We start from the raw sequence: 24435 nt of genomic DNA on the forward strand, positions 1-24435 counted from the left end.
TGTTTGTTTGGGGAATGAGGATTTTCTTTTCTTTCCCCCGCAGCTACAGTTAGGCCTACGCAACAAGAGAGAGACACAGAGGGCGAGCGCCACAGAGAGTGTTAGAGGGAGAGGCATGCGTGAGGAAACGGTGTCTCGTCCCAGTGAGAGGAAACTGGCTGGTGAGAGAGAGGGTTACAAAATCACGTATGACAATAACGGCCCAGTAGACTTCAAGGATGGGGTACACAGACACAATTGCGTGCGCGTGTGCGTGTGTGTGTGTGTGCGCGCAGACTTTAGTTTGACTTGTTCATTAATAGAGCAGCAGTTAGCCTGTTGCCTTCCTGACACTTTCATGTTAATTACATTCTGTGAGACTTTCTGTCCCTTGATGCCTCTTTTTATCTCTTTTCCGTCTACTCTCCATCTCTCGTCCTACCTCTTTTCTCCTCCATCTAACACCTTTCACTCTTCCCTCCCCAGCTTCCCTTGTTCTGTTCCATCTTCTAATGCACTCTTTTTTTCCTTCCCTTCCGCCGTGTCCCTCTCATCCTCTCTATTTCTAAAATGTACTCCACTCCACCTTCTTATCTTTCTCCCCCGTCTCTCCCTCCACCCTTTCCCTACTGAACTTACCACCACCTCCTTGTCACAACCTAGATCTGGTTTTGCCTCCTCCTCCCTTTCTGTTAAGCATTTGTGTAGAACTGATGTTAAGCAAATTATAAGGCTTGCAGGGGCGTGGCTACTTAAAAGTCTACTCACAATGAGACCACTGATGCCCCACCTTTTGAGTTATGCTTGGTCTAGTAAAAGTACTATTACTAGTAGATTGAATCATGCAAAATTAATTTTTCAGATTACATGTCATTTATCTGAGGCTTTTATCCAAATCAACTTACAATAAGTGCATTTCAACCATAAGGATACAAACTCACAAGAAATAAGAAAGTGCAATTTCATCAAATAAGCAGATTTACAACTGCTTTAGTAAAGCGCCTATGATTAGTATTTAAGTGCTACAATTTGTTCGTGTTTTAGTCTAGGTATAGTCTGAAGAGGTGTGTCTTTAGTTTGCGGTGGAGGATGTAAAGAGTCTCTGTGGTCCTGATGTAATCAGAGAGCTCATTCCACCATTTCGGAGAAAGGACAGCCAAGAGTCATGAACTTGCCGAGTGTTTTGCTCTCAGTGAGGGAGGAACAAGCAGCTTGGCCGATGCAGAGCGCAGTGTGCGGGTTAGGATGTAGGGTTTGACCATGTCCTGTATGTACACCTGACCGAGCCATTCACAGCATGGTACGTGAGCACCAATGTTTTGAACTGGATGCGGGCAGCCACTGGCCAGTGAAGAGAGCGGAGGAGTGGAGTAGTGCGGGAGAAGTGGTTCCTTCCCTGCTACCTAACCTCGGTAATTTTCCATAATTTATAACAAAAGAAGTCCACTGGTCAGCTTTCTGTCCTACAACATAAGGAATACAAAAGCCCCGAATGCACAGTAAAACCAGAGTTTTAAGATGTATACGGTTTATGATAACAATGAAAGGGCCTCAATGTGGAGTGAGCTCCCAAAAGCCAAAGTCATACCATATGCATCACAGCGTTTCACTCCTCAAGGACCATAAGTATAATAGATTAAAAAAATATATGTGACAGACAATCGTTTTATGGGACTTTGTCACAGTTTCACGAGTGATTACTGTGTAAAACTTGTAAGACACCTAAATATTCCTCCCAGAAGCTGTGAAGTGTTGTGTTATTGATATTCCGCTGACGGTGGTGACTGTGGTGCCTCGGCTCAGATCCCAATGATTTAGGGCTCCGCACCGGGAATAAAAGGGCAAAGCCATGAAGCTGGGCCAGAGTCCGTAAAGGGCCCTGATACATAAATCAAGACCACTGGTCTAGGGCCGATTCTTTAGTTGTCATATTAATTTTCATTAAGAACCAGGAGCAACTGCTCATTATGTTGGTCACTGTAATGGCTGTAGCAATGGACATTATGTCCATTTCATTTAGTACCCATGTCAATTAAAGATCAACCCCCCCATAAGGTGAGAGGGAAAAATACAAGCATGCCAGGCCTTATTTTTCTTAAGTAGTAATGTTCAATGAGTTAAAGACCATCCCACATTATAGTTGTTACTGTATTTCCATGCTGCATAACTTAACTCGATTGATGCAATCCACATTAAACCGGCGGTTTATGGAAAAGTAAAAGTGTGAAGTTTATGTAAATAAGTCTGTCTGTTCCCTGTTACCTGTCACCTGTTCTGTGGAGACCAACTGTACCTTTTTAAATGGGGGAGCCTAAAGCTCCTTCAGCCAATGAGACTTAGCCCAGATTTTTTTTCTTATTGATTTTCTAGGTTGCACTGCAGCACCTGTCTCAGCCGTTGCAGTGATGGTACCACTCTGAAGTCCGAGGCGCGAGAACGACAAGTCAGAAGAAAGGAATCCATCGTCATCCGTTTATAAAAACTCCTCTGTGCCACAAGCTTATTGCCATGGCCATGAGAAATGTTTCTCGGACAAGCAGTTTCCTGTGACGGCTCTGCGCAAAATTTGAGATCTGCTTCCCCCATGTTGCCTCGACGGACCAAGATGATGCTTTGGCTGCTGCAAGTTCTGTCCATTTGGGTGGGCTCAAATCAAGCTGAAACGGCCCAGTCCGAACGGCGAGTTGTAACACACATACCTGGTGACATCATCATCGGAGCGTTGTTCTCCGTCCATCATCAGCCTCCTGCTGACAAGGTACGCTTGTGTTTTTGTCTCCAGGGTGGTTTGTTTGTCACAGTTCTAGCAAGTCCAGTGGTTCCCCCCTACCATTATAATCCTCCCTGCCCCCTCTTGAAAAAGTGTGCAATAAAAAAGAAAAGAAATTAAGACTGTGTAGATTGTGGTCACCTACTGGATTTGAAAGTTCATACAGGAAATGGATACAATTATGTTCAGAAAAATTATGGTAGAGCCTTTTTGGGCAAATATGCAATCCATTTGAGTTAAAATGCTGTCCAAGAGCAGTCCAAGAACCTTCAACCTAGAATTGCTTCCCCAGTAACAATTTAAATTTAGTTTTTTTTCATCCAACTTTTTAAAGTCACATATAGTCTTTCTCTGAACGTGGCCACGAGAATATTAAACCAATATTATCCCAGCAGTGAAGCAGGCATTTGTTAAAGCCAAAATAAAGAAATACGCTTACTGTTCATCCAGGCCGCTAAAAAAAATCTGTCGGAATAATTAATCCGTAGTGACAAGCTTTAGACAACATTCTTATCTAAATGCCAGTTCGAATTCCCTCCCATCTTGTCTTCCATCCTCTCGGCACAGGTGCACGAGCGCAAGTGTGGTGCGGTGCGAGAGCAGTACGGCATCCAGAGGGTGGAGGCCATGATGTACACCCTGGACCGCATCAACACCGACCCCAACATCCTCCCCAACATCTCCCTGGGCTGCGAGATCCGGGACTCCTGCTGGCACTCCGCTGTGGCTCTGGAACAGAGCATCGAGTTCATACGGGACTCGCTCGTCTCCTCCGACGAGGCCGAGGAGTGGGGTGGAGGAGGTCCCATGGGAGGGGGAGGAGGGGGCGGAGGAGCGACGACGGTGAAGTGCGCGGACCCCTCCGCCACTCCGATGCGGGGGAAGAAGCCCATCGTGGGTTTGATTGGACCGGGGTCGAGCTCGGTGGCCATCCAGGTCCAGAACCTTCTACAGCTGTTCAACATACCACAGATTGCCTACTCTGCCACCAGTATGGACCTCAGTGACAAGGTGAGACTGCGTTGAGGGTGGTACAGGTGTTGGGCCTGTACATTTCAGAAGGAGAGCTGGAGAGAGAATGCAGTGCTGCTCCTTTGGTGTGACTTTGATTCATTTATGTCTGACTCAAATGTTTGCTGAATTGAATGTTCCCGGTGCTCCTGTATAACTCTGCCCCTCATTGATTTTGTCTCTGTTATTCCAGAGCCTTTACAAGTACTTCATGCGGGTGGTGCCTTCGGATGCCCAGCAGGCAAGAGCCATGGTGGACATCGTCAAGAGATACAACTGGAGCTACGTCTCGGCCATACACACCGAAGGTACAACCACCCACATGTCTCTTTTTAACTCCTCTTCTAAGCTCAAAGACACACGTTAGTATTTTCCCTTTTCTTGTTCTCTTGTTCTCTCTTTGTATGTAAGTAAGTGTATACTACATGTGGATACCAGTTTGCGCATATGTGTTAGAAAGAAACATTTATCTGTTTGTCTTGGTAATGCAGTGGGGGAGGTTTTCATAAAGGAGCAAAAAACTTTGCAGTGACACAGTAGATCTAAATTAGAAATGTTCTATTATAATTAATATGATTTATTAATCAATAGATCTGTGCGTAGGAGTTGTTTTCGGTATAAAGCGATTAAGTATTTACATCAGTGATACTATTCTCAAATTAATTCCAGTATTTGTAAACCTACCTACCTACACACATGCACTGTATATAGGTACATGGAGTATATACGATGTGCAACACTGGGCACGTCTTATGTATGAAGGCTTTTGTGTGTGTGAGAGAGCGCGAGTCGCTTTGTGTGTGTTTGTCTGGGAAGTGTTGTGTCTTTGTTTCCTCAGACACACAGGTTTGACCTTGAAACTGGTCCGGAAGGTTGACTACTGCCTTTTTAAGAGGGTTAGAGGGGGTTGGGGGTGAAAAGAAACAAAGAGTTTATCAAGGAAGAAAACAAACCAAGGGATAAGGGAGAATGGGGAAAGCACGCAATCTGAATAGTGCCAGAAAACCGCAGAGGACCAAGTACTTGAGATGGATAAAAAGGACAGATTGAGAAAAGGGGCTTTGGTAGTTATAGCAACAAGTACTATGTTTACTGTTTTCCATTGAGCTGAGGTGTGTGGGACAGACAACAACTTCAATCGCCGCTGTCAAGGTGTTGTCCACCATCCACTTCCATTACGGGACATGCAATCTACTCCGTAGATGTATGCACATGCTGTCCAGTAATTGATTACGATCTGGATCGTAAAACAAACTAATGATTAATCGCACACACGGTTGCATTTGGGTTTCGGTCTCCATTTAGTATTTCCCTGACGAGACTCCTGATCGCTCTTTCACCGCCTCCCTCGGTTCAGTTTAACTCAATTCAGCTCAAGGGGTTTTATTGACACAGAATTTGACACGCGTCACCCAAGCACGCTGCAACAGAAATTGATCAGTCCCGCAATAAATCAAGATGCCAACCACCTCCCCCACCTCTTCACTCTTGCTCCCCCTTTTTCACAGTCTCTTTTTTTCCTGCCATTCCCCTTCTCTCTCTCTCTCTCTTTCTGATGACAGTGGAATGGGTCGTGGTGGGCAGTGTACAGAATAAGCATTTTTTTAACCTCTTCTGGGGCGCAGTGAATCAAAAGTTAACAACCAAACCAAAGCAAAGCCTTTTATGTCACCAATACGGTTTGAAATTGTGTTACCTGAGGGAAAGACTACATCTCATTCATTTTTTGTTATCGCAACCTCGCCTCTCGCAACATTTAATTCCTTAATTTGTTACTGCGCTACCTACCATCGCCAACTGGCCTGGAAGAGTTATTTAATTACTTCTCCAGCCACTATATCAAAGGCTCAAACGCTCCATATTGGCAAACACTTGACAACAACTAAACACAATTCTTTGGGGTTGATTACAGAAAATTGGACCGTTTCCCACAACCTGGTGTATAGGAGAATAACTGAATATGCTCCCATATTTGTTGATGTTTCTTGCAGTGTTGCGTAAGGGTGACTATTCAAAGTGGGTCATGGGCCAGTTTCTGGTGGGTCCCAATGTAGCAAGAATTCTGGATTTTTATTGACTCTGGCTGCTATTGCAGAAACTGGGAATCCATTTAAAGGCTTCTGTTAAGATAGATCGATGGTGTGCAAGTCCTGAGGGAGCTTTAAATAGAGATTTCCTTTTGGCACAGATGTTAGCGAGGTCATTAAAAGAGAAAAACTTCTGAGTGGTTGCCATTTTAAACCCTGCTTAAAGCATTTAGCCGAGGATGTACATTAGGTGCTGGGAAATAGTTTGTAAACTATATGTAATTACCTTCACCTGTGCAGATGGTGGGCACTGATTGTGCTTACATGTTTGCTCTGTATTTACGAGGAGGGTTTCTGGGACATTCATATTTTATCTGTAATTAATAAAACAATATAAACCCGCACAGAGTGAGATTTTTTGCTTCTGTTTTTATTTTTGAGTGATCGACTGAAGCAAAATAAAGAAGTCATTAGAGGACAATCATTTGGGCTTCAACAAATTGTAATTGGCATTTCATTTTTATAGACTAAGCTATTTACCGATTAATCAAGAAAACTACTGACACAGGAATCAATAAAGGACACAACTGCCAGCTAGAGCTCTAAATTGAGTGTAGAAGTAGATGAGATGCCTCTTATTAACTTTACGTAACACTTTCTCAACACACAGACTGGATACCAATATAAATATAGAGCTGGAGTCGGATTCAGTATTTGTGGTTCTGTGTGTGTGCGCTCTATTAGCCGTGTGATTCTGTAATCTTGTCCAACTCCGTGTTTGAGTGCGACTGTCAGCGAGCATCTGCCCCCCGGGGGAATTACTCTGTTTGTGACATTCAGCTGCACGTTGTCGTGGCACCTCCAGATGTGACATGCGGTGGCGAGTGCATTGGTGAGGATGGAGGAGACCGAGGAGAGGAGAGAGTGACTGTTGGGAGGATTCCCTTCAGTCAATAATGTTAACATTTATAGTGCATGTTGCTTTTCTTTGGGGTGAACGAGTGTTGGAATGAAGAACCCGGACCAGGAAGCTAGAGAGGGGAAGGGGAGGGAACGTGTAATTGCATGTAATAGACCTGATAAGAGTGGCAGGTGGTTGAGGGTGGTAGTTGTAAAGGATGGAGGAAGGGTGAGAAGGAAAGATTGGGGGAGAGATGCAGAGGCACTTCTCTCCGCCTCTTAAAATGTCCTTCCTGATTTAATGCTACATGAGAGTAGGGGTAGAGGAGGCAGAAAGAGGAGCTCCACTCTTCAGCTTTGATTTGATTGAAATGTGGTAATTTTCCGCAAAGTGTCAGATGAATAACAAGGACAGTTAAAAAAAGAAGAGGGTCGAGGGCACGTGAGCAGGGCACAGTGAAAAAGGATTTCTGTTTTTATTAATCCGGCATGTTTTTTCTGAAAGAAGGCAAAAATACTTTAAGCTGTTTTTCTTTTCTTTTTTTTCTGTTTATCACTGAAACAATATATTTAGATTTAGGGATTATTTGCACACAGCTTTGTTGAGGAAATCAGCGAGATGTAAGAGGGACTAAACCAAACAGCGGTAAAGGGAATAATGAAACCAGATTGAGTCCGTCAGACTGGGTTACGTGCGCTGTACGGGAGGTGTGCGATGGTTTCACGCAGGGGGCCACGGCTCTAGTGTTAATGAATACATTTAGAGCTACACGGAGGACAGTGTTCAAGGTGAATGGAAGTAAGCATGAGTTTCATGGTATCGACTGCTCCGAATTGGAGCGATCTCAAAGTGGAGTGTTAAGATTCCGTGTTCATTGGCACTCTGCTTTGCATGCGTAGAAGTCCAGATGACATTGTGACGCGCCTCAATGTTCTTTACAGTAAGCCACAATAATTCTGGATGCCTTTTTTTAAATGGAATTTCAAACCTGTGAAAAGCAGCCTTATTTAAGGACCGGTAGTGAGTAAGAGCGGACAGGCGCTTTGATCCACAGTGATGACAAACTGACGATTGTGTGTCCGCGGGTGTGTTTTTTTTTTTTATTCGGTAGGGCCGGAAGCGTAATTGTTTTGTGCCAGCGAGTGCTAGTCATACAAAGTGGCGTGGAGTACATGTGCGTTTGAGGTATCGAGAGGCAGAGTGATGAAGAGTTGCATGATAGGCTTACCGTGTGTGTGTGTGTGTGTGTGTGTGTGTGTGTGTGAGAGAGAGAAAGAGGGCGAGAGAAATGTCTCTCACATAAATCCCCTTTGAGACCAGAGTGAAGTAGGTTACAAGCTTTATCGATTTTGATGATGGTAACAGTATGAGTGTGTGTGTGTGTGTGCGCGTGCGTGCGTTAATATATGCAGGGGAAGGACAGTCTGTACCATCTGTCTCCCAGTCCTCTCACTGAGACACTAATTACAGAACTTTACACTTCGCTCCACCACACATTGTCACAGACACACACACTGAGATGTAGTAGCGGTCAGTGATTGTGGGATGTCTTTCTACTTTCTGTGTCTTCCTCTTTCCCCATGTTCTCTGTGTGCTTCCTTTTCTGCCATTACTTTTTCCACAACTACTGTTTGTTTCTACTGTATCTTTTTTTTTCTCATATGACCTCTTCTTTTAGCCTCCTCAAGCACAGATCAATAATACTTAGCAAGACTGCGTTCTACCGTATCATACGTAATATGTTCTACTATACGGTAATACATGTGACAACGTCATTGTGTGAAAAAAACAGAAAGCGACAATTTAGATGTTTTCTACCGCCAACACAGACTAGGGGAAGAGATAAAAGGGAGAGGCAGAGAAATTAAAGAGGGGAATCCTATCATGTTCTTTGCCAGTGTGTACAACCATTCATTAGCATACATTCCAGGTCACCCACTTTCTCTGGCAAAGGATCGGGTGCCACAGTGGGGAGATTTGAGCTTTCATGTGTAGACTGGTAGGGGTCGATTTTTTTTTTTTTTTTTTTTTTAAACATCAGATGGGATCAGGTCTCTTAAGTGTCATCTTTTGCACCAAAATAACCGATAATAAAGGTCGTCGTTTTATCTGCTTTGTCTATTTATACATAAATGCTACTCTCCTATACTGTTTTCTTAGTAATTATGAAACAAAAAACAAACTTATTTTTTTTTTAATGGATTTCCAGGCAACTATGGTGAAAGTGGGATGGAAGCATTCAAGGACATGGCAGCCAAGGAGGGCATCTGCATCGCCCACTCTGGTCAGATACTCTGTTCAAGACAACCACTGTTAACTAACTAATATTAATACTAAACATTACCAAGAGTTGTTGTCAGGTTAGAAACTGCATTGCATGTGTACAGTTTGTGTAAGTGTTTATTAAAATTTTCCCACATTGTTGTTTTAAAAAAAAAAAAAAAATCTCAGGTAAAATTTGGAGCAATGCTGGAGAGCAGAGCTTCGATCGGCTGCTGGAGAGGCTGAGAGGCCACCTGCCCAAAGCCAGAGTGGTGGCCTGTTTCTGTGAAGGCATGACTGTCCGTAATATCCTCATGGCCATGAGACGCCAGGGACTGGTCGGAGAGTTCCTACTCATCGGCAGGTCAGTGGAGCCAAAAAGGCACGCCGAGCTGTCTATGTGGGATTTTACAGGGATGATTAATATGACTGAGATGCATCAATCGGTGCTTGATTTCCTCTGCGTACGTTTTTAAAGCCAGGCGGCTCCATTGAAGCTGTGTGATCCACTTGGGAATTTCCGCCCTTGGATGTTTTTGAGGGCAGATGGAGAGACAAAGCCGTGGCTTTGCGCTCTTCTCTGATATAACCCTTTTAGGCGATCTATTGATGATTATAAACACTGAGATTTTAACGCTAAATTACAGAGCCCAACTAGTAAATATACACTAATGATAACCACTCTGATCAATCTGGTTATTAATTAACTTCTGCTACAAAAGTGTTCGAAATACGGCATACTTTTATATGCGGTTTTATCCAGCTCTTAACACCACCACTGAAAAACAAGTAAAGTGTTATGTTATGACTGGTGAGTCAAACTCTAGTTTGAGTCTGCTTTGTAGAAGCTTTCACAGGCTTTCGCAGACTTGGATGTGCCGAGTTCATTCTGAGCCACGGAACCTCTGTGACTTGTTCGTAGAACAATGACCTCTGCAAAACGGTGGAACGGTCGTCTCTGTATCACAAACAGAGGGAGCCTTTTGAATGAAGGCAAATAATCAAACAGACTGTGCTGCCAAACCGTACAGCAGGAGAGGTCGTTGCCCTCCATACATTCACAATAACACACATGGAACGACACACTGTTTTTTCTGCGGTGGTTTTTACATTAAGCCTCTCGCTCAGATGAGGTCCTCCTACATCTCAGTTGCAAAAATAACCTTTGAAATGGGTTATTTTTAAACTACATCATGTGTATTTCTAAATGTGTGTGTGTATATGTTTTTTTTTTTAGTTGCCATTCCAACTGTGTAATAACTATACTATGGATAATTATTTTCACACCTTTAGGGACCTTTGAGTAGACTAGACCCATAATCATGTTTTTACTTTTATGATGCCACAAATATAATTCTATTCTATTCTTCCTGCAGCGACCCGCGCTGCGTAACTAAATCGTAGCCCCCGTTTTGTTGCCATCGCCAACCACAATTTCATCCCCCTCATCTCACTCATTGTCATCATCATCATCGCCGTCGTCACCCTGCTGAGAGTCAGGTAAAGTACCACCAAACCACACCAGTCTTTCCTCTACTGTTCTTCGGTGTGGGCACCCACATATACGTGCTCGCACACCCAAGTGAGCACACTCCACCCTAGTTCTCAGTCAAAATTAAAGCGCTGCAGAATCAGGGGCTTGTTTTATCAGCAGCGATAGATTGAACTCCAATGGTGCTAGAATTAGAACTTTAACTAGTTTTCACATTATTTTCAGCGCTCCAATGAGGCTTTGGAGCATCAACCACTCATCTGTTTTGGTTTCACCCTATTCCGCTGCATCCAGAGAATGCTTTTAGCCAGTCCCCAGTGCTTTTTGTTGTTGACATAACCACTTCCACGAGTGCTTGAACAAGCGCGCCGCTTCGCTGCTGTGCCGCTCAAAGTGTGAACACAGCATGAGAGGGACTCTTCCAATAAATCCTGTTGTGGGGTTTTGGCGTTAAGGGTTGTCTTCCTTGTTGCTGGTTTGTCCTTGTTTCTTGTTTTTGGTTCGTAAGAGCACCAGCGAGTGGGATCAGGGGAATTGTGGACTTGTCACACTTTTCAATGAAATTTGCAGTGCCTGTGGCCCCATATCATTTTGCTGTTTATTCCAACGACCAGCTAAATACTGTTATTTGATATGAAATCGGAGTCCTTCTCTGAGAATTTCTGCTGACATTAGCCGGTACCAAATTAAAATAACTTGCCAAATGAATGCCAAGTTTCCTTAAATAATGCAACATAATCTATGTTTTATGAATTAAACCTCTCACGCCATTTTGCTCTCTTCTTGTGTGAAAAACATTTTCATTTTCTCAGGGCGAATATAGAACACAGTATAACATATATTCCTCCATCTCTGCCCAGTCTGTCTTGATTAGGTAGGTTAATTGAATATGTGCCTTTCGTTAGCGTCAGTATCATAAACGGACTGTAGTTGTAAATTGGAGATGGTTGCGGGTGGGTGCCTCACCTCTAACTGGAGGGCTGTAAAAGGAACTTGTGATTAGTCCAACTAGGCGGACACCCGGATAATTACATTAGCACAAGAGCGCTCCGGAGATTATTCAGTTACACAGGCCAGATAAGCATGTTCATTAATTGACTACCACAAGATCTACTGACTGCAGTTTTACTGTTGAGATTGCCTGTTTCTATCAGATGAATCATTCCTTTTTTTGTTGATCTTAATCTTCAAACCTCTCCAAGGGAACTCATTTTGAGAGACACTTTAATAAAACCCCCTTTTAATAGACACAACCCCCTTCTGCTATCAGTGTGATGTAGACTCGCACCTTTTAAGCGTTCTTCTGAATACATCTCTTGTGTGCCTTCTAGACCGGGCTGCCTCTTGATTAGTGTTGGCAGTATTTTTCATTTTTTTAAACTCCAAAATAAACATTTCGGTGACATTTCACTTTTAATAAACTGATAATTTTTGTCTGCTCAGTGTATTTCTACAGGCGTAGTTCAATTCAGTCATTTATTTCAGATGCAAAGTTCAAACTGTAGGACTTGGATATCCACTCGTTGACGAGTGAAAAGCCCCAAGAGAGCTCGGCCCGGGTTGAGGGGTCACCTGGAAATAAAGCTTCTGTTGTATTTGCAATACACACCAAAGTTGTTGTTGCAGCCGGAGGAAGCAGGCTGTGAATATTAAAGACGTGTGGAAACGGGCTGTTCTGTAAAACAAGGACATCTTGAAAAGAAGGAAAAATTCTGTCTCAGGCATGGTTTGAAGTCCAGTCCTGTGTCACTTTTCGTGTGCCGTTACAACAAAACGGTTGATCCTGACATTGACATACTCCATAAATATTAGCAACATATATAAAGCCAGGATTATTTATATAACATTTTCTGCATGGTCACTTTAAAAAGCTTCAGAAATCTAGAAATAATCTAAATCGGTTCCTGCGGCTAAATACCACATCTGCTGTGAGACACAGTCTGGATTTGGAGCCGAGTGTATTGATTGCTTCCGTCCTATAATTCCTCTCTGTGCCAGCAGGCTAGAGAGCTATTATGAATAGCTAGGATGAGATAAATATCTGGCCACATGAGATCCACCATCACCACCACTGCCACATACACCTTCACTTACACATTGATACACACAAAGACCTAAGAGCACTAATTCACATGGCCTCATGTCAATTGATTTCCTCTTAATCAGCTAAACGACCTTTTTTCTCTGTCTTTAGGCAGAACGTCTTCTCTTTTCTCAAATCAAAATGATGTGTTATCAATGCTACTTAAATTAATCTGTTTCAGCCCCGGGTTGTAAAAGTGTCTCACTCCATATTTTGCAGCCATACATGAGATTCACCACTCAAAATTCATATTTGATTAGTCAAACAGCTTGCTGTGGTGATGCCTCTTTGCCCGAGCCTTGTAGCAACGAACAAATGCCGTCTGACCTGTTGGCCTACGAAATAATCTCAAACCGTTAATCCTATATAATGACATAGTTCAGAAAGATCACAGATCGTGTGTGTTTGTGGTTTTATACACTGTAGGGCATCACAGTATGTGTTAGTCTGTGAAGAGATTGCATAGATTTATGGCCCAATAGTTCAGGCTTCAGAAGTTTAAGATGGTATTAACCGTTCTTTACACGCAAAGACACACATACACACACGGGCATGTGCTCTGACAAAATGTATTGTCCCTTCTCGCAATAAACGTCTATCCAGACCAGACGGGGCAGTCAGTGATGCTCATTAGGACATCATATGGTTTAACTCCACACCAATAACATCCATGTAGTTCATGGTCAGTCATTTCATTTTGAAATATATTATCACAAGCGCTGTCCCTTGTATTTACCGTGTGTCCACCTCACCATTTTTAAATGCCGTGATTTTTTAAAGTGGGAGCCTTTTTGCAGCAACTAATTTGAGGGAAACATTTCATGTGCTGTGCGTGTCCTTAGCCAGGGATAATTAAATATCAGCCAAAATATTGTAATAATAATGTAAAAATGCAAATTATACAACAATTTAGTGGATAAAAAAACAATGTGATTTTGTGCAGCCAAAATGTTACCACTGGCAGTTCCTCTGGGTTCGTATGAGGCAGATATATTCAGACAAAAGGAACACCTACTGTTGAATGAACAGAAAGAGAATAGTTTGAATCAAAAATGAGACTCTCTGTGGAGATCATCCAGTCGGCACCCCTTCTGCCTCCTGTTGCCATGGAAATATCCCCTACCAAATTTGGATGAATCCCGCGTAGCAGCTGGGGTGCTATGTGGCGCATGCGCATGTGTTTCTATGAATGGCTGTGTGTGTGTATGTGTCACAGTCAGGAAACTCGGAAAAAGACATCTCTTTGAATAAAGGCTTGTTGATACCGCTAATGTCCATTTCAGTGAAATTTAGACATTTGTGCCGACCTTCTACGACCTAATGGCCCTCTCATAACTCCCTCTTCTTTGTGTCACTCTTTCTCATTATTTATAACATGTTTCCTAATCACTTGGTTCCGTGTCTTTCCTCTCGGTGGTGACTTCATCTCGTCGTCTCTCACGCCCGCCCCTTTCTTAATCCACTGGCTGGCGAGCTAAAGCGTGATGCTTGCAAACTGAGACCCTGAGCTGATCGTTTAACACAGGTCGGACCCCCGCAGTGACCCACTTCACACCACAGCTGTCTGTTACAGCTGCACTTCTTCGAGGCTCCTCGTAAAATGAGAGAAATTTGTATATTTGTATTGAGTTCTGCGGAATGTTGCGTCTCTGAGACGTCTCAAAGCAGCTCCTCTGAATCGAAATTGATTTTCAGGGTATCGTACACCTGCATGTGTGGTGAGAGAGGATTAAAGGCAAGATGAGGAAAGAGCAGGCAAACCGAGCGAGGCGGGGGAAGGAAAGATGCAGATAGGCGAGGAAATGGGGAAAAAAGTGATAAGATACTCGAGGGCAGAGCGAAAAAGACTGGTATCAGGCATGTGTGTGTGTGCATTTCCAATATCATGCTAATAAAAGATTTTGAGTCAGACATGACAAGCAGATAGCCGAGAGTAGGAGGGTAATTTATGCATCCCTGCGTGTTTGGGAGGTATCTGCCCCTCGCGAACACACATTAACACACAGAACGCACACAGGCGTTGATACACACGCTCACACACACACACACACCGTACATGCACACAGAAACACGGTCTATTCCACCCTGCATTCTAGTATCATGTTAATTCACACTTGATTAAAACAGGAGTGATTTAGCGTCATTTAATTGGTGAAACGATGCAAATGTATTCTGCTCTTTTTTTTTTCTCTTCCTACCACGCATTAAAAGATGGTAATAAAACGCAGGAGAATACGAAGAACAGATTGATGGATGGAGAGGAGATTGGTTTTGCAATTTTGTTTGTGTGTGTGATTATACGTCAATGTTTGAGTCTGATATACAGATGTTAAACACAGTGAATGTTGCCGTGCGTGTGTAGTTTAGCGAGTGCGATTCCTATGGTGCGATTTGAAGGCTGTGAGATTAAATGGTCTGTGGGTTCTCTGATGAGGTCCACTGTGGGAGACATAACACACACACACACACACACGCAGACACACAAACTCCGTGTTCCTGACTCTGTTTCTGACGTGCAACTAAACACTGGAAATCTGTTTTGAACTGGGATTAAAAAAATGTGCCTTAGAAAATCTGTGCAAATGACTCAAACCTTGTTGTGAACAAAAACGTCTAGCTCAGGGACCAAAAAATCTTTTCTGGGAATGTTTGGAATTTTTTAAATGTAGATCATTAATCCCCCCACAAATGATTTGTATTCCTCTGAGAATTGAATGAGCCGATGTCCATCTGTCTTTCAGATGTGATGTTTTCTGTGAATTTAACTGTTCTGATTTTGTAATAAATACTCATGCTTTATCTTCAGTGGACCACAGTCCTGATCTTAGGTCTGGAATAACTACAGCACAGGTGCTTACAGAGGTGTATTCTTACAGTTTAGTTAATTATGTTTTAAATGTAGCTTTTAAAAATGTGTACTCAGCTTGGTCCTCTGCTTTTATCTCAGGCTTGGTTTGTTTGGGTTTTAGTTGAGTCGATTAATCTGTTAGTTGTTCCCATTTTTTTATTCTAAATGACTCATTTTCAAGGAGCTGAGCACATTTCTGGTAAATACGGGATTGAAGATCCTGATGGGGCATGATTCCATTTCCGGTTACCACAGTTTCACAGATATGTCTACAAAATGTCTCTTGTCGACAAATGTCTGAACTAGCCGAGACCCAGAAATGGACTTCTTTGTTCTGTTGAGCCAGGATGTGTTTTTTCTCTTCTATGAATACCATCCTAATCTTTTCATGTTGATGGAAGGTTGGATTATATTATGCACTTATGATTCTCCTTGACTTGCCTGTAGCCATCTTGTTTTTTTGCAACCAGAGGCAACCCAAAAGGGTAGCTAAATACAGCTTAAGAAACATTTACTAGATGAACAACATGCTCTATTGAAGATGATGTGAAACCAGCAATTTGAAACCATACATTTGTGTCAAGAATGTTTATTGAACAAATCAAGTGCGAAAAATGTTTATTATTTTATTATAGACTTCCATATAATCATCCTTATTTCCTATGAGTCACCGTCGACGGCCATCGGGAAGAATGAAAGTTTATGGTACTTCTGCATTGGCTTCACTTTTCAGACTTGGAGATTGCCCGTCTGGTTAGATGTTTAAGGGTTACTTTACGACCACTTGTGTTACACCCGGCTGTTTGATCCTCTCAAACTCTGTAGCTATTTCACAAAAAGGGGCCACTGACTTTCATTAGATTGGATGTTTTTTTTCATATCAACGTTCTTTTGTTGTTTCTTGGATCTCTTTCTTACTCGGTGTCATAGGTGTCCTCCACGCATCAAAGAACCAACAGGTTTTTGTCTTCACATTTTAAACGATAGCGCAGCTCTACCGTTTCTTTCATTTTCAGCTGTCACTTTGGGTGAAGTCTCTGAGGCAGCTGATCAAAAGGCTGCAGAGCTGAAACTATTCAATATGAAAGATGTTTTTATTCAACTCACATTTTTCGCCTCCGCTTCTCGCTCTTTCTTTGGCTCCCATGTCTTTCTCCTACCGGTTTTCTGTTTTTCTTTGACACTTTACTGATTCATCTTTCTGCTTCTTTTCTTTGACCGGAAAAAAATAAATTTTAACTTCTCTACTGATGAGTGTTTAGTAGAACTAAGTAGGATGACTTAGGGCAATATCCTGGCTGATACCTTCCCTGGTTTTATTATTTATGTATTTTACCTTTTGACCTGTTGTCTAAAAAACTGCACCGACATGACCTGCAAGCCGATACAGTAAGGCTAAAATGGGGCTTATGTGAACATACTTATGTGAAGATGCATACAATATTTACTTTGATTTGATAAAGCAACAGATTAATTGACATCCAAGTCACACAATGACCTATCAAAAGAGTTGCTTTCACGGCTCGACCTGCAGTATTTCTTTTTGAAAAGCATATTGAAGGAATTCTTTCCGGTTCCATAGCAGTCACCTTTTCGAGGGCATAAACATGCGAGTGGCTGTTTTGTCCCCCCAAAATCCTGTCCTTGAGCAGTTCTGCTGCTGCACATCCCCTTCATCTTTTTTCCTCTCTGTTCGCACTGAAACAGAGCAGCTGATTAATGGCTGCGAGTGATCGCTTTGCAGAGAGAATTCAGGAACAAAAAAAGAATATGTTGGAATGTCTAATGGATATTTCCAACTCTGAGTCTCTTGACTGGGAATTAAGATGTTTTCTGTATGTAGAGCAGACCTGCAGGCATTTAGACACACGCACACACGCACACACACACTCGACACACCTGTATTAAGTTGTCGTTCCCATATGTGCAACATCCTAAAATGCATGTGCGTTTATACAGACAAGCGTAGGCATTGGCTGACACACAAACCCACCTACAAGCACACATTCATCCTCGTATTGCTCTCCCAGGGAATAGCCTTATCCTCTCAGCACTCCAATGGAAAAAGGGCTGGGAATTAAATGGGATAAGAGGTGGAGGAGGTAGACATAAGAAAAAAGAGACAGTGATGGTAGGAAAGTGAGGTAGAAATAAGGTAAACCACATTCAGCATATACATGTGTGTCCTTCAGTTGAAGTTGCATGTTTTATGAATCAGTTTTTTTGATATAGTGTGGGTTGGATGGCGAGTCTGTCAGTTTGTGATTTTGCTGCTAAATATCTGAGACACACTATGAGATTAAAGCGACAGTGACGTCAGCTTTGTGGCTCTGCATACTTGCATGCACACACACACACACACACCAAAATAATAACACAGGAAAGGATTCCCTTGTACTAATCTGCACATTCATTAAACTGTACTTTTCCTTACCCCGTTATCAGGCCTACATGAAATTATAAATTAATGTCATCAGGATGCAAATAACCTCTTTTGTTTCTCTTAAGTAGTCTTTCGTCACTCTGTTCCATTTCCACACTTGACTTTCTGCCTCTCGCTTCTTTATTTCTGTCATCTATGGCACCTTTTCAGCCTCTTTTCCTTTTTGAAACCCACCAGCTTGTCGTCCATCACACATTTGAAAGGCTTTGAGTAAAGAATTGCCCTTCCATCTTCCAAAGCGCCTGGACAGGAAATGAATTGGTCCTTAAATTAGCTCTTTCTCTAAAATAGGCAAAGGTAATTAAGAGAAATATGAACTGTGAAGTCTCTGGGACTCGGTGGACCCACAGTGAAACAAAAGATGTGAATACAGAAAGATAGAAGCCGCTGAGTATTTTTTTTCTGATAACCCTTTTTTTAAAAATTGTTTTTCTTCCTTTTATATGCACAGCAGGGTTTATGACACAGCCGGAGTGAAATAATGCAACTAATCCCTCAGTATTCATTAAGCGTTCACTTTTGTCTATTAGCCAGGTTTTTAAGAAGTCAGGTACTGTTGACGCACCAAGTAAAACAGATGCTTCTATCTATTCATCATACATGTGTTAATGGGTCACAGCATAAAATGGGTCATCAAATTAAACTTATCTGAAAATGGGGTGCCTTGGCTAGAAAATGGACCAACTTACTCCCACTCCCCAGCCTCCTAGTTAGTTATTCTTCAGTTTCAAATAAACAGAGAAAGGTGGAAGTTTTGTCAGAAAAATAAGCTTGAGATATTCAGGGATTCAACCATTTTAATCATTATAGTCTCTGCCCATACAAATACAAACATCATTGTGATGGATCTAAGTAGATCGTAACAATAGTATAAGATACAGTAAAAGTAAACTGTAGCTTTTTTATAATGGATATGATGCAGGACTGAACTGGATGGCGGTGTAGTGGCGTTGGCCTGATTCTCAAGCAGCTCTCAAATGAAGGGCCTTACAGTCAAAAGCTTCTTGGCCAATGATGGGGTTTTTTTCTTTGAAAATAAGCAAGGCAGGTAACATAGCATTTTCTAGCTCTGTGATCTGAAGCTTGCCGTTGAAGAGGGGCTCAGTCTAGATTTTAACAGTGAGTTGAAAGTATAGAGAGTGGAACTAAGGCGGGAGAAGTGAAACGGGGGTCCATTGCTGCCAATTCAAACCACTTGAGGAAAGCTGCATGGGCTGTCAGTGCCTGTTTCTGTGGATTGGCAGTTAGATTTTCCTCCCAGGAAGTTAGCTGACTGCTGTTGCATATGTTAAATGATCACCAATATACCGGAGTGTCTGGTGTCTTCTTAGGAGGTCATTCACAAAGGGCGGGGCTAAGGCTGTTTGCTTAATGGTCTACATCCTCTTTGTGGTGTTGTTCAGTGGGCGTTTTAATGTTGCAGAGTGATCCATTCAACAGTTTAAGCTTTGGTTTATAGCCCATCTCATTATATTTACTGGTATTATACAATATCATACAGTGGCAATGTACCATAATCAGATACTTACCATGTAGAACTCTGTACGCAATGACTATGCCTGTGTTAGGTGACTTGATGAAACTGTGACGATACTATTGCTTTTGATATGTGATAATTTGTATCATCAGCTGGATTTTGACAGACAGCAATCTGCAGTTGGCGACCAGGTTTAGCATCAGAGAAATTCACTTTGAATCCAATTGGTATTTTTTAAGGAGGCTTTTTGACATCAAGTTTTGACTCCATTCTTTCAACGGGGTGAACCTAAAGTTGGAACTGGAGGACATCGTCCTGGACTCAAACAAATAGACCAAATGCCGTTGCCAATTTGTCTATGTCTCGCTCACTTTCCCTCTCTTCCGGTGAGCTCAGTGAGACGGGTGTGATGTGTGCCGCATCGCAGCCCCCGCACAGCTTGTTACCATAGCAACACAGGAGACGGAGAGGAAGAAAATGATAGAAAGACGGAGCGAAAGTTAGCGAAAGTGGAGATTAGGATGTTTACTTGTGTAAACCATCTCCATCTGTGTCCCCTTATTACAATGACAGCAATGTCTGGAAAAAAAAATACCATTTAATTTATTGCAAAAGTCATTTTTGTACTATATTCTGTTCCTACAATTGCGTCAAACTAGTTTCCGGGGAAAGTCTGTCAGATCATCAAGGCATTTGTTCATTAAGACTAGCAATAGATGTCTTCTAACCACAGCTGAGGTTAGACAAGATGAGAACGTAGTGTGTGCCACATTTACATCAACGTTTACTGTATATTAATGAATCATCTGTTGTTGGACTGTTGAAACGCCCCTGTGGTCTCATTGCTTCAAGGAGTGCTGCAAATACCTGGTCTTGCTCAAAAATCTGTGCAAGGCCCGGGAGATTATCAAGAGATGCAAACAAAACAAAAGTAACGCTGTTTCAGAAAAAACAAACCCATCCTCAGTCGCAAAGACCCGGTACCACAGAACCTCGAGAAGTATGCATTGCTACTGCAAGTACAAAAGAGAGCCTCCAGATTCTGGTACTAAAGTGAAACAAACTCAATGCAGCATAAAGCTTTTATGTGGGAAATCCCAAATCCATCGCTGACGTTCATGAAAGCAAATCCTCATGCCCCAGCTCGAGGGACACAGCCTGAGCGTAGAGAGCGGCTGCCACAGCCAAAGCACGTCCACCCAGAGACCGGGGTGTGCCAACGTGGTTAATTGGGACATGCAGAGGACACGCAGTGTTCTTTGCTCTCCTGCTCAGAATATAAACACGTGAACAAGAGCGCACTTCCAGCTATGTGTGATTTCCATTTGGCTCATTACTGTTATTTATGGTCTATTATCAGGTTAATCAGTTTTGTCATCTTGTTTTCTATGAGGTGTGGATGACTAACAGCCACAAATGCCCTCAGAGGAGAGTCTTGTTTGAGGCATGTGGTACCATTGTCATCAAAGAAGAATATGCAGCTAATTTACTGTAGATCTGAATTATACTTTTCTGACACACACACACACATATACGTGAATCTGTGGGCGATAAGCTGGATTCCTCGTTACCGGGCATTAACCGCACCTCTCCTCGCTAATCTCTGCTATCAAACAGACGCGCTGTGTGTGTGTGTGCGCGTGTGCATAATTGTTGCCATGGTGTAAAGCAGGAAATAGCTCTGGCTGCCGTTTCTAAGCCACCTTTAGCCATCATTAGGTTGCCCAAGATTGTCCGTTATTGGCTACACAAAAGTGTATGTACGTTCTTGTTTGAATACGATGTTGATGGCTAGTGAATCAAGTACAACTTAATTTTTGAGTAAGAATTATATAACTACATAGTAAAATGGCTATTTTGTCATTGAATATCAGTGTATATAATATATTGCAACGTGAATCAACTTTCCGTTATTTGTGGTATTTAAAGGTCATGCGCTCAACCTTTAAAGGTTGTTGGATGAAGGTTTAGATGAGTCCGTGTTCGCTGTACTCAATCCTCGCTTCCTTTTCCACTGACAAACCAATCCGTCGGTAGCCATGTTGCCTTTTAGTAACCAAGCTGTATTTAAATTAACTTTTGAAATGTTTCCAAAAAAGTAAACATGTCTATGGTGCGTTTATACCATCTGGTTTGGAGGGATTAGACTGGGTGGATCTTAAGTCGAGTGCAATGTTGAGATTTGATGATATATATTGAGAGTTTATATTATTGGGCTGGTTTTAAAATGGAAACGGCTTTGCTAAATGTTGCCGGTGCTGAACTTGAAACTTGAAAAGAGAGAGAAGGAATAGATGGGTGGATGATCATGGAGCCAGAGTAAACGTTATATCGCTGGAGTATTACCTCAGCAGGTGATGTTATAATGTCCGCCGTGCTGAAAATGAGAGGCGGCTCTTTTATGTGCAGAGCGATAAAAAGTGATGAGGCCAGACCAGGAGAAATATACGACCTCTGTGTCTCTCCCTCTCTTTTCCCCGTTACATCATTCCTCCAAATCTCCTTTCTTGTGTTTTCTCCTCCACTGCCCATGAAGAAATGCCTCTGATACAGCACATTTAGCATTGGTTTTCTAATAACTCCATGTCGAAATCGGCAGGAGGACAGCCAGCATTTCGTATAGGCCGGTTAAGCTATCAGAATTGGTATCGGGGAAAAGAAAACATCACTTTGAAACATCACTGCTCGGCTCGCCAAGAAACACGGTTACAAAACACTGCCGGCGCCTTTCTGATCCTGACCTCTCTCTCTCTACCAGTCACGTTATCTCTCCTCCCGATAGATCATATCTGTGTCACTTTATCGTCTGACCCTCTCACCCCGCCTCATATCTGAAGAAGTTGTCTTTAATCTCTCCACTGCTTCTGGGGTTTCTCTCCCGGGTTTTGTCGCCATTTTTTTTTCTTCTCCATCCCTACTGCTTAGTGTTCCTTTTTTTTTGTGACCTTGATTTTGACCAAAATATCGAGCTGCAGAAAGCCATTTTTTTCTCACTCATACACTCACACACAGATTCACACTTGCGTGTATCTGTATCCTCTCAATGTTTTTCTTTCCTCCCACAGCGTGCCGCGTCCGTACAAAGCCCCTAGCTGGAGGGGAATAATGTCCTGTCATCTGCTCGCATCCATCTTTCCCCATTCTCTACACTACCATCTTGAGTTATTTTCACTCGTCGTCTGCTCCGTTACTCTCCCTAATGTCCCCCGCGCTCTCTCTTTCATTCACATTTCTTCAGCGGCCCGGTTTGTTTGAGTGAGGGGCGGTGATTCTGCTGTAGGTAAAAAGGCAAATAAACATGCGAGCTTGTTTCTCTTTCAACAAGCACAAAAGTCAGTCATGATTTAAAGTTCAAAAAATTCATGCCGCATGTCGACCCAGTAGGCTCGAGTCCTGTCTGCCAGTATTAAAATGGAAATCCATGGTCCGCCTCAGAGCAAGTGTTCATGTACTACTACACAACCCACATTTGACGTTGTATCTTTGTTTGTTTTTTTGGCACAAGATAAAATGTTTCCAGTTATGCGTTAGTAGGGATCCAGCATAGCAGGTTTTATGCTTCAGTTTCTACTAGTGACACACCAATCAAGATGCACACAATGTCCACAATAAAATGTGATGTGCTCTAGTAAGGAAGTGGAATTTACTGTCTGTTTTCCTCGTTCCTCTTTTTACTGTGTCTTTGTTTAAACCAGGCCTAATTACTACTTCCATCTGACCTCCTGACCCCTTTCTTTCTATCTTTATCCACTCCACACTTTCATGGATCAAAAGTAAATTGGTTCATCAATGGAAACTTATTGAATTGGATATTTTCCAATTACTGCATTTAATCATAGGTCTTTGTGGACTTATATTTTCTCTTTGACAAACCGTGATGGAGTGAGTTTGAACAAGCACTGAAGGTCTTCTACACATTGCTGAAGAATGATACTGCTGTTTTTTCTCCATTGGGGAAAATCTTTTTGTTAGTTATCTTCACTACTTCTCTACCTTCTCTGCACTATAGACCAGCATGAATGCGGATAAATATAATGGGCTGTCACATAACATGAATCCAGGTTCAGCTGTGAATGGTCTACTCTTTTGCCCCTTTATGTCTCCATATCTGTAACATTTTAGTGTCTGTCTTTTTTCTCTGTCCTCTGCCTGGACAGTTTTCTTTCAGTGCCTGTGTCACGTATCAAATCAGCATCTGTTGTCTGATGCCCAGGGGAAATCAGTAAAGTTTCAAAAAGTCTGAAATACACAATGCCTAAACTAGCCTGGACATGTGTGTGTGGATAAGTGTGAGAATGAGGAAGGTCAATGTGCTTTGTCGACTCTGCATAAACAGTTAAGTGTTAAGATTGGGATCCAGAATGACATTGTATGCCCGGAATACTTTACTCATTGTAAATCTAATGCTCGTTTCCTATCAAAGGGATTTGTATTTTTTAAGATTATGGATTAGAGGCTTATTTTGCGGAAACATTCAACATCCATGAACATTTTTAATGTGATAGTATGAAAGTCAAGCAGCAACATCTGCTGCTGCAAAATTTAACCAACACAGAAGTATCAAAAAGTATTATTCTTTGCATTCCCAATTCAGCAAGTCAATCGAACAGCAAAAAAATACAAAACATGGAATGCTGTAAAGTACATGAATAACATCAGAGAGATATTCAAATCTAAAAACAATAATGAAGGATTGATAGCTGGATAAAGAATGCACAGCAACAAGACCAAAGAGCAGTCATAGAACATGAAAAGGATAGAGAATGAGAAAATTCAGCATGAGAGACACCGGTAAGGAGAGCAGTATGAAGTGGAAAAGAGGAGAAGAACAGAGCCAGATGTGAGGAAAAAAGATGAAAGGTGAGAGACTGTCAGAAAAGACAGAGACGGAGGGTAATGAAGTGTGGCATCAGTGGATGAGGTGAAGTCAACCTGCTGCCAAGGTAAGAAGGCGTAGGCTGTTCTGATGCGTGTGTGTGTGCGTGTCATTGAATGACAGGTGTGTAAAGTGGTCCGATTGCTCACATAATTACACAGTTGGGTAGACACGTGGACACAGGCCTCGCATCTGTCTCTATCTGACACACACACACACATATTTAGAGTTTAGCGCCACTGTGTTGGAGACAGTTCTGACATTGG

At 42.3% G+C, this 24435-nt stretch overlaps 1 protein-coding gene across 4 annotated transcripts in view; it reads left to right on the forward strand.

The window, feature by feature from the left end:
* grm5b (glutamate receptor, metabotropic 5b) overlaps positions 1-24435 on the forward strand; it is a 52741-nt gene that overhangs the window by 4037 nt on the left and 24269 nt on the right. For all 4 annotated transcript variants that reach the window (XM_037448850.2, XM_037448939.2, XM_037449027.2 and 1 more), the window contains 5 exons: positions 2350-2737; positions 3317-3760; positions 3954-4068; positions 8898-8972; positions 9140-9314. In XM_037448850.2, the coding sequence (XP_037304747.2) occupies positions 2501-2737; positions 3317-3760; positions 3954-4068; positions 8898-8972; positions 9140-9314 (1046 nt within the window). In that variant the 5' untranslated portion in view covers positions 2350-2500. The remainder of the gene's footprint in view (positions 1-2349; positions 2738-3316; positions 3761-3953; positions 4069-8897; positions 8973-9139; positions 9315-24435) is intronic.

The sequence above is a fragment of the Pungitius pungitius genome, chromosome 3 (assembly GCF_949316345.1).
Source record: "Pungitius pungitius chromosome 3, fPunPun2.1, whole genome shotgun sequence".
Taxonomy (NCBI): domain Eukaryota; kingdom Metazoa; phylum Chordata; class Actinopteri; order Perciformes; family Gasterosteidae; genus Pungitius; species Pungitius pungitius.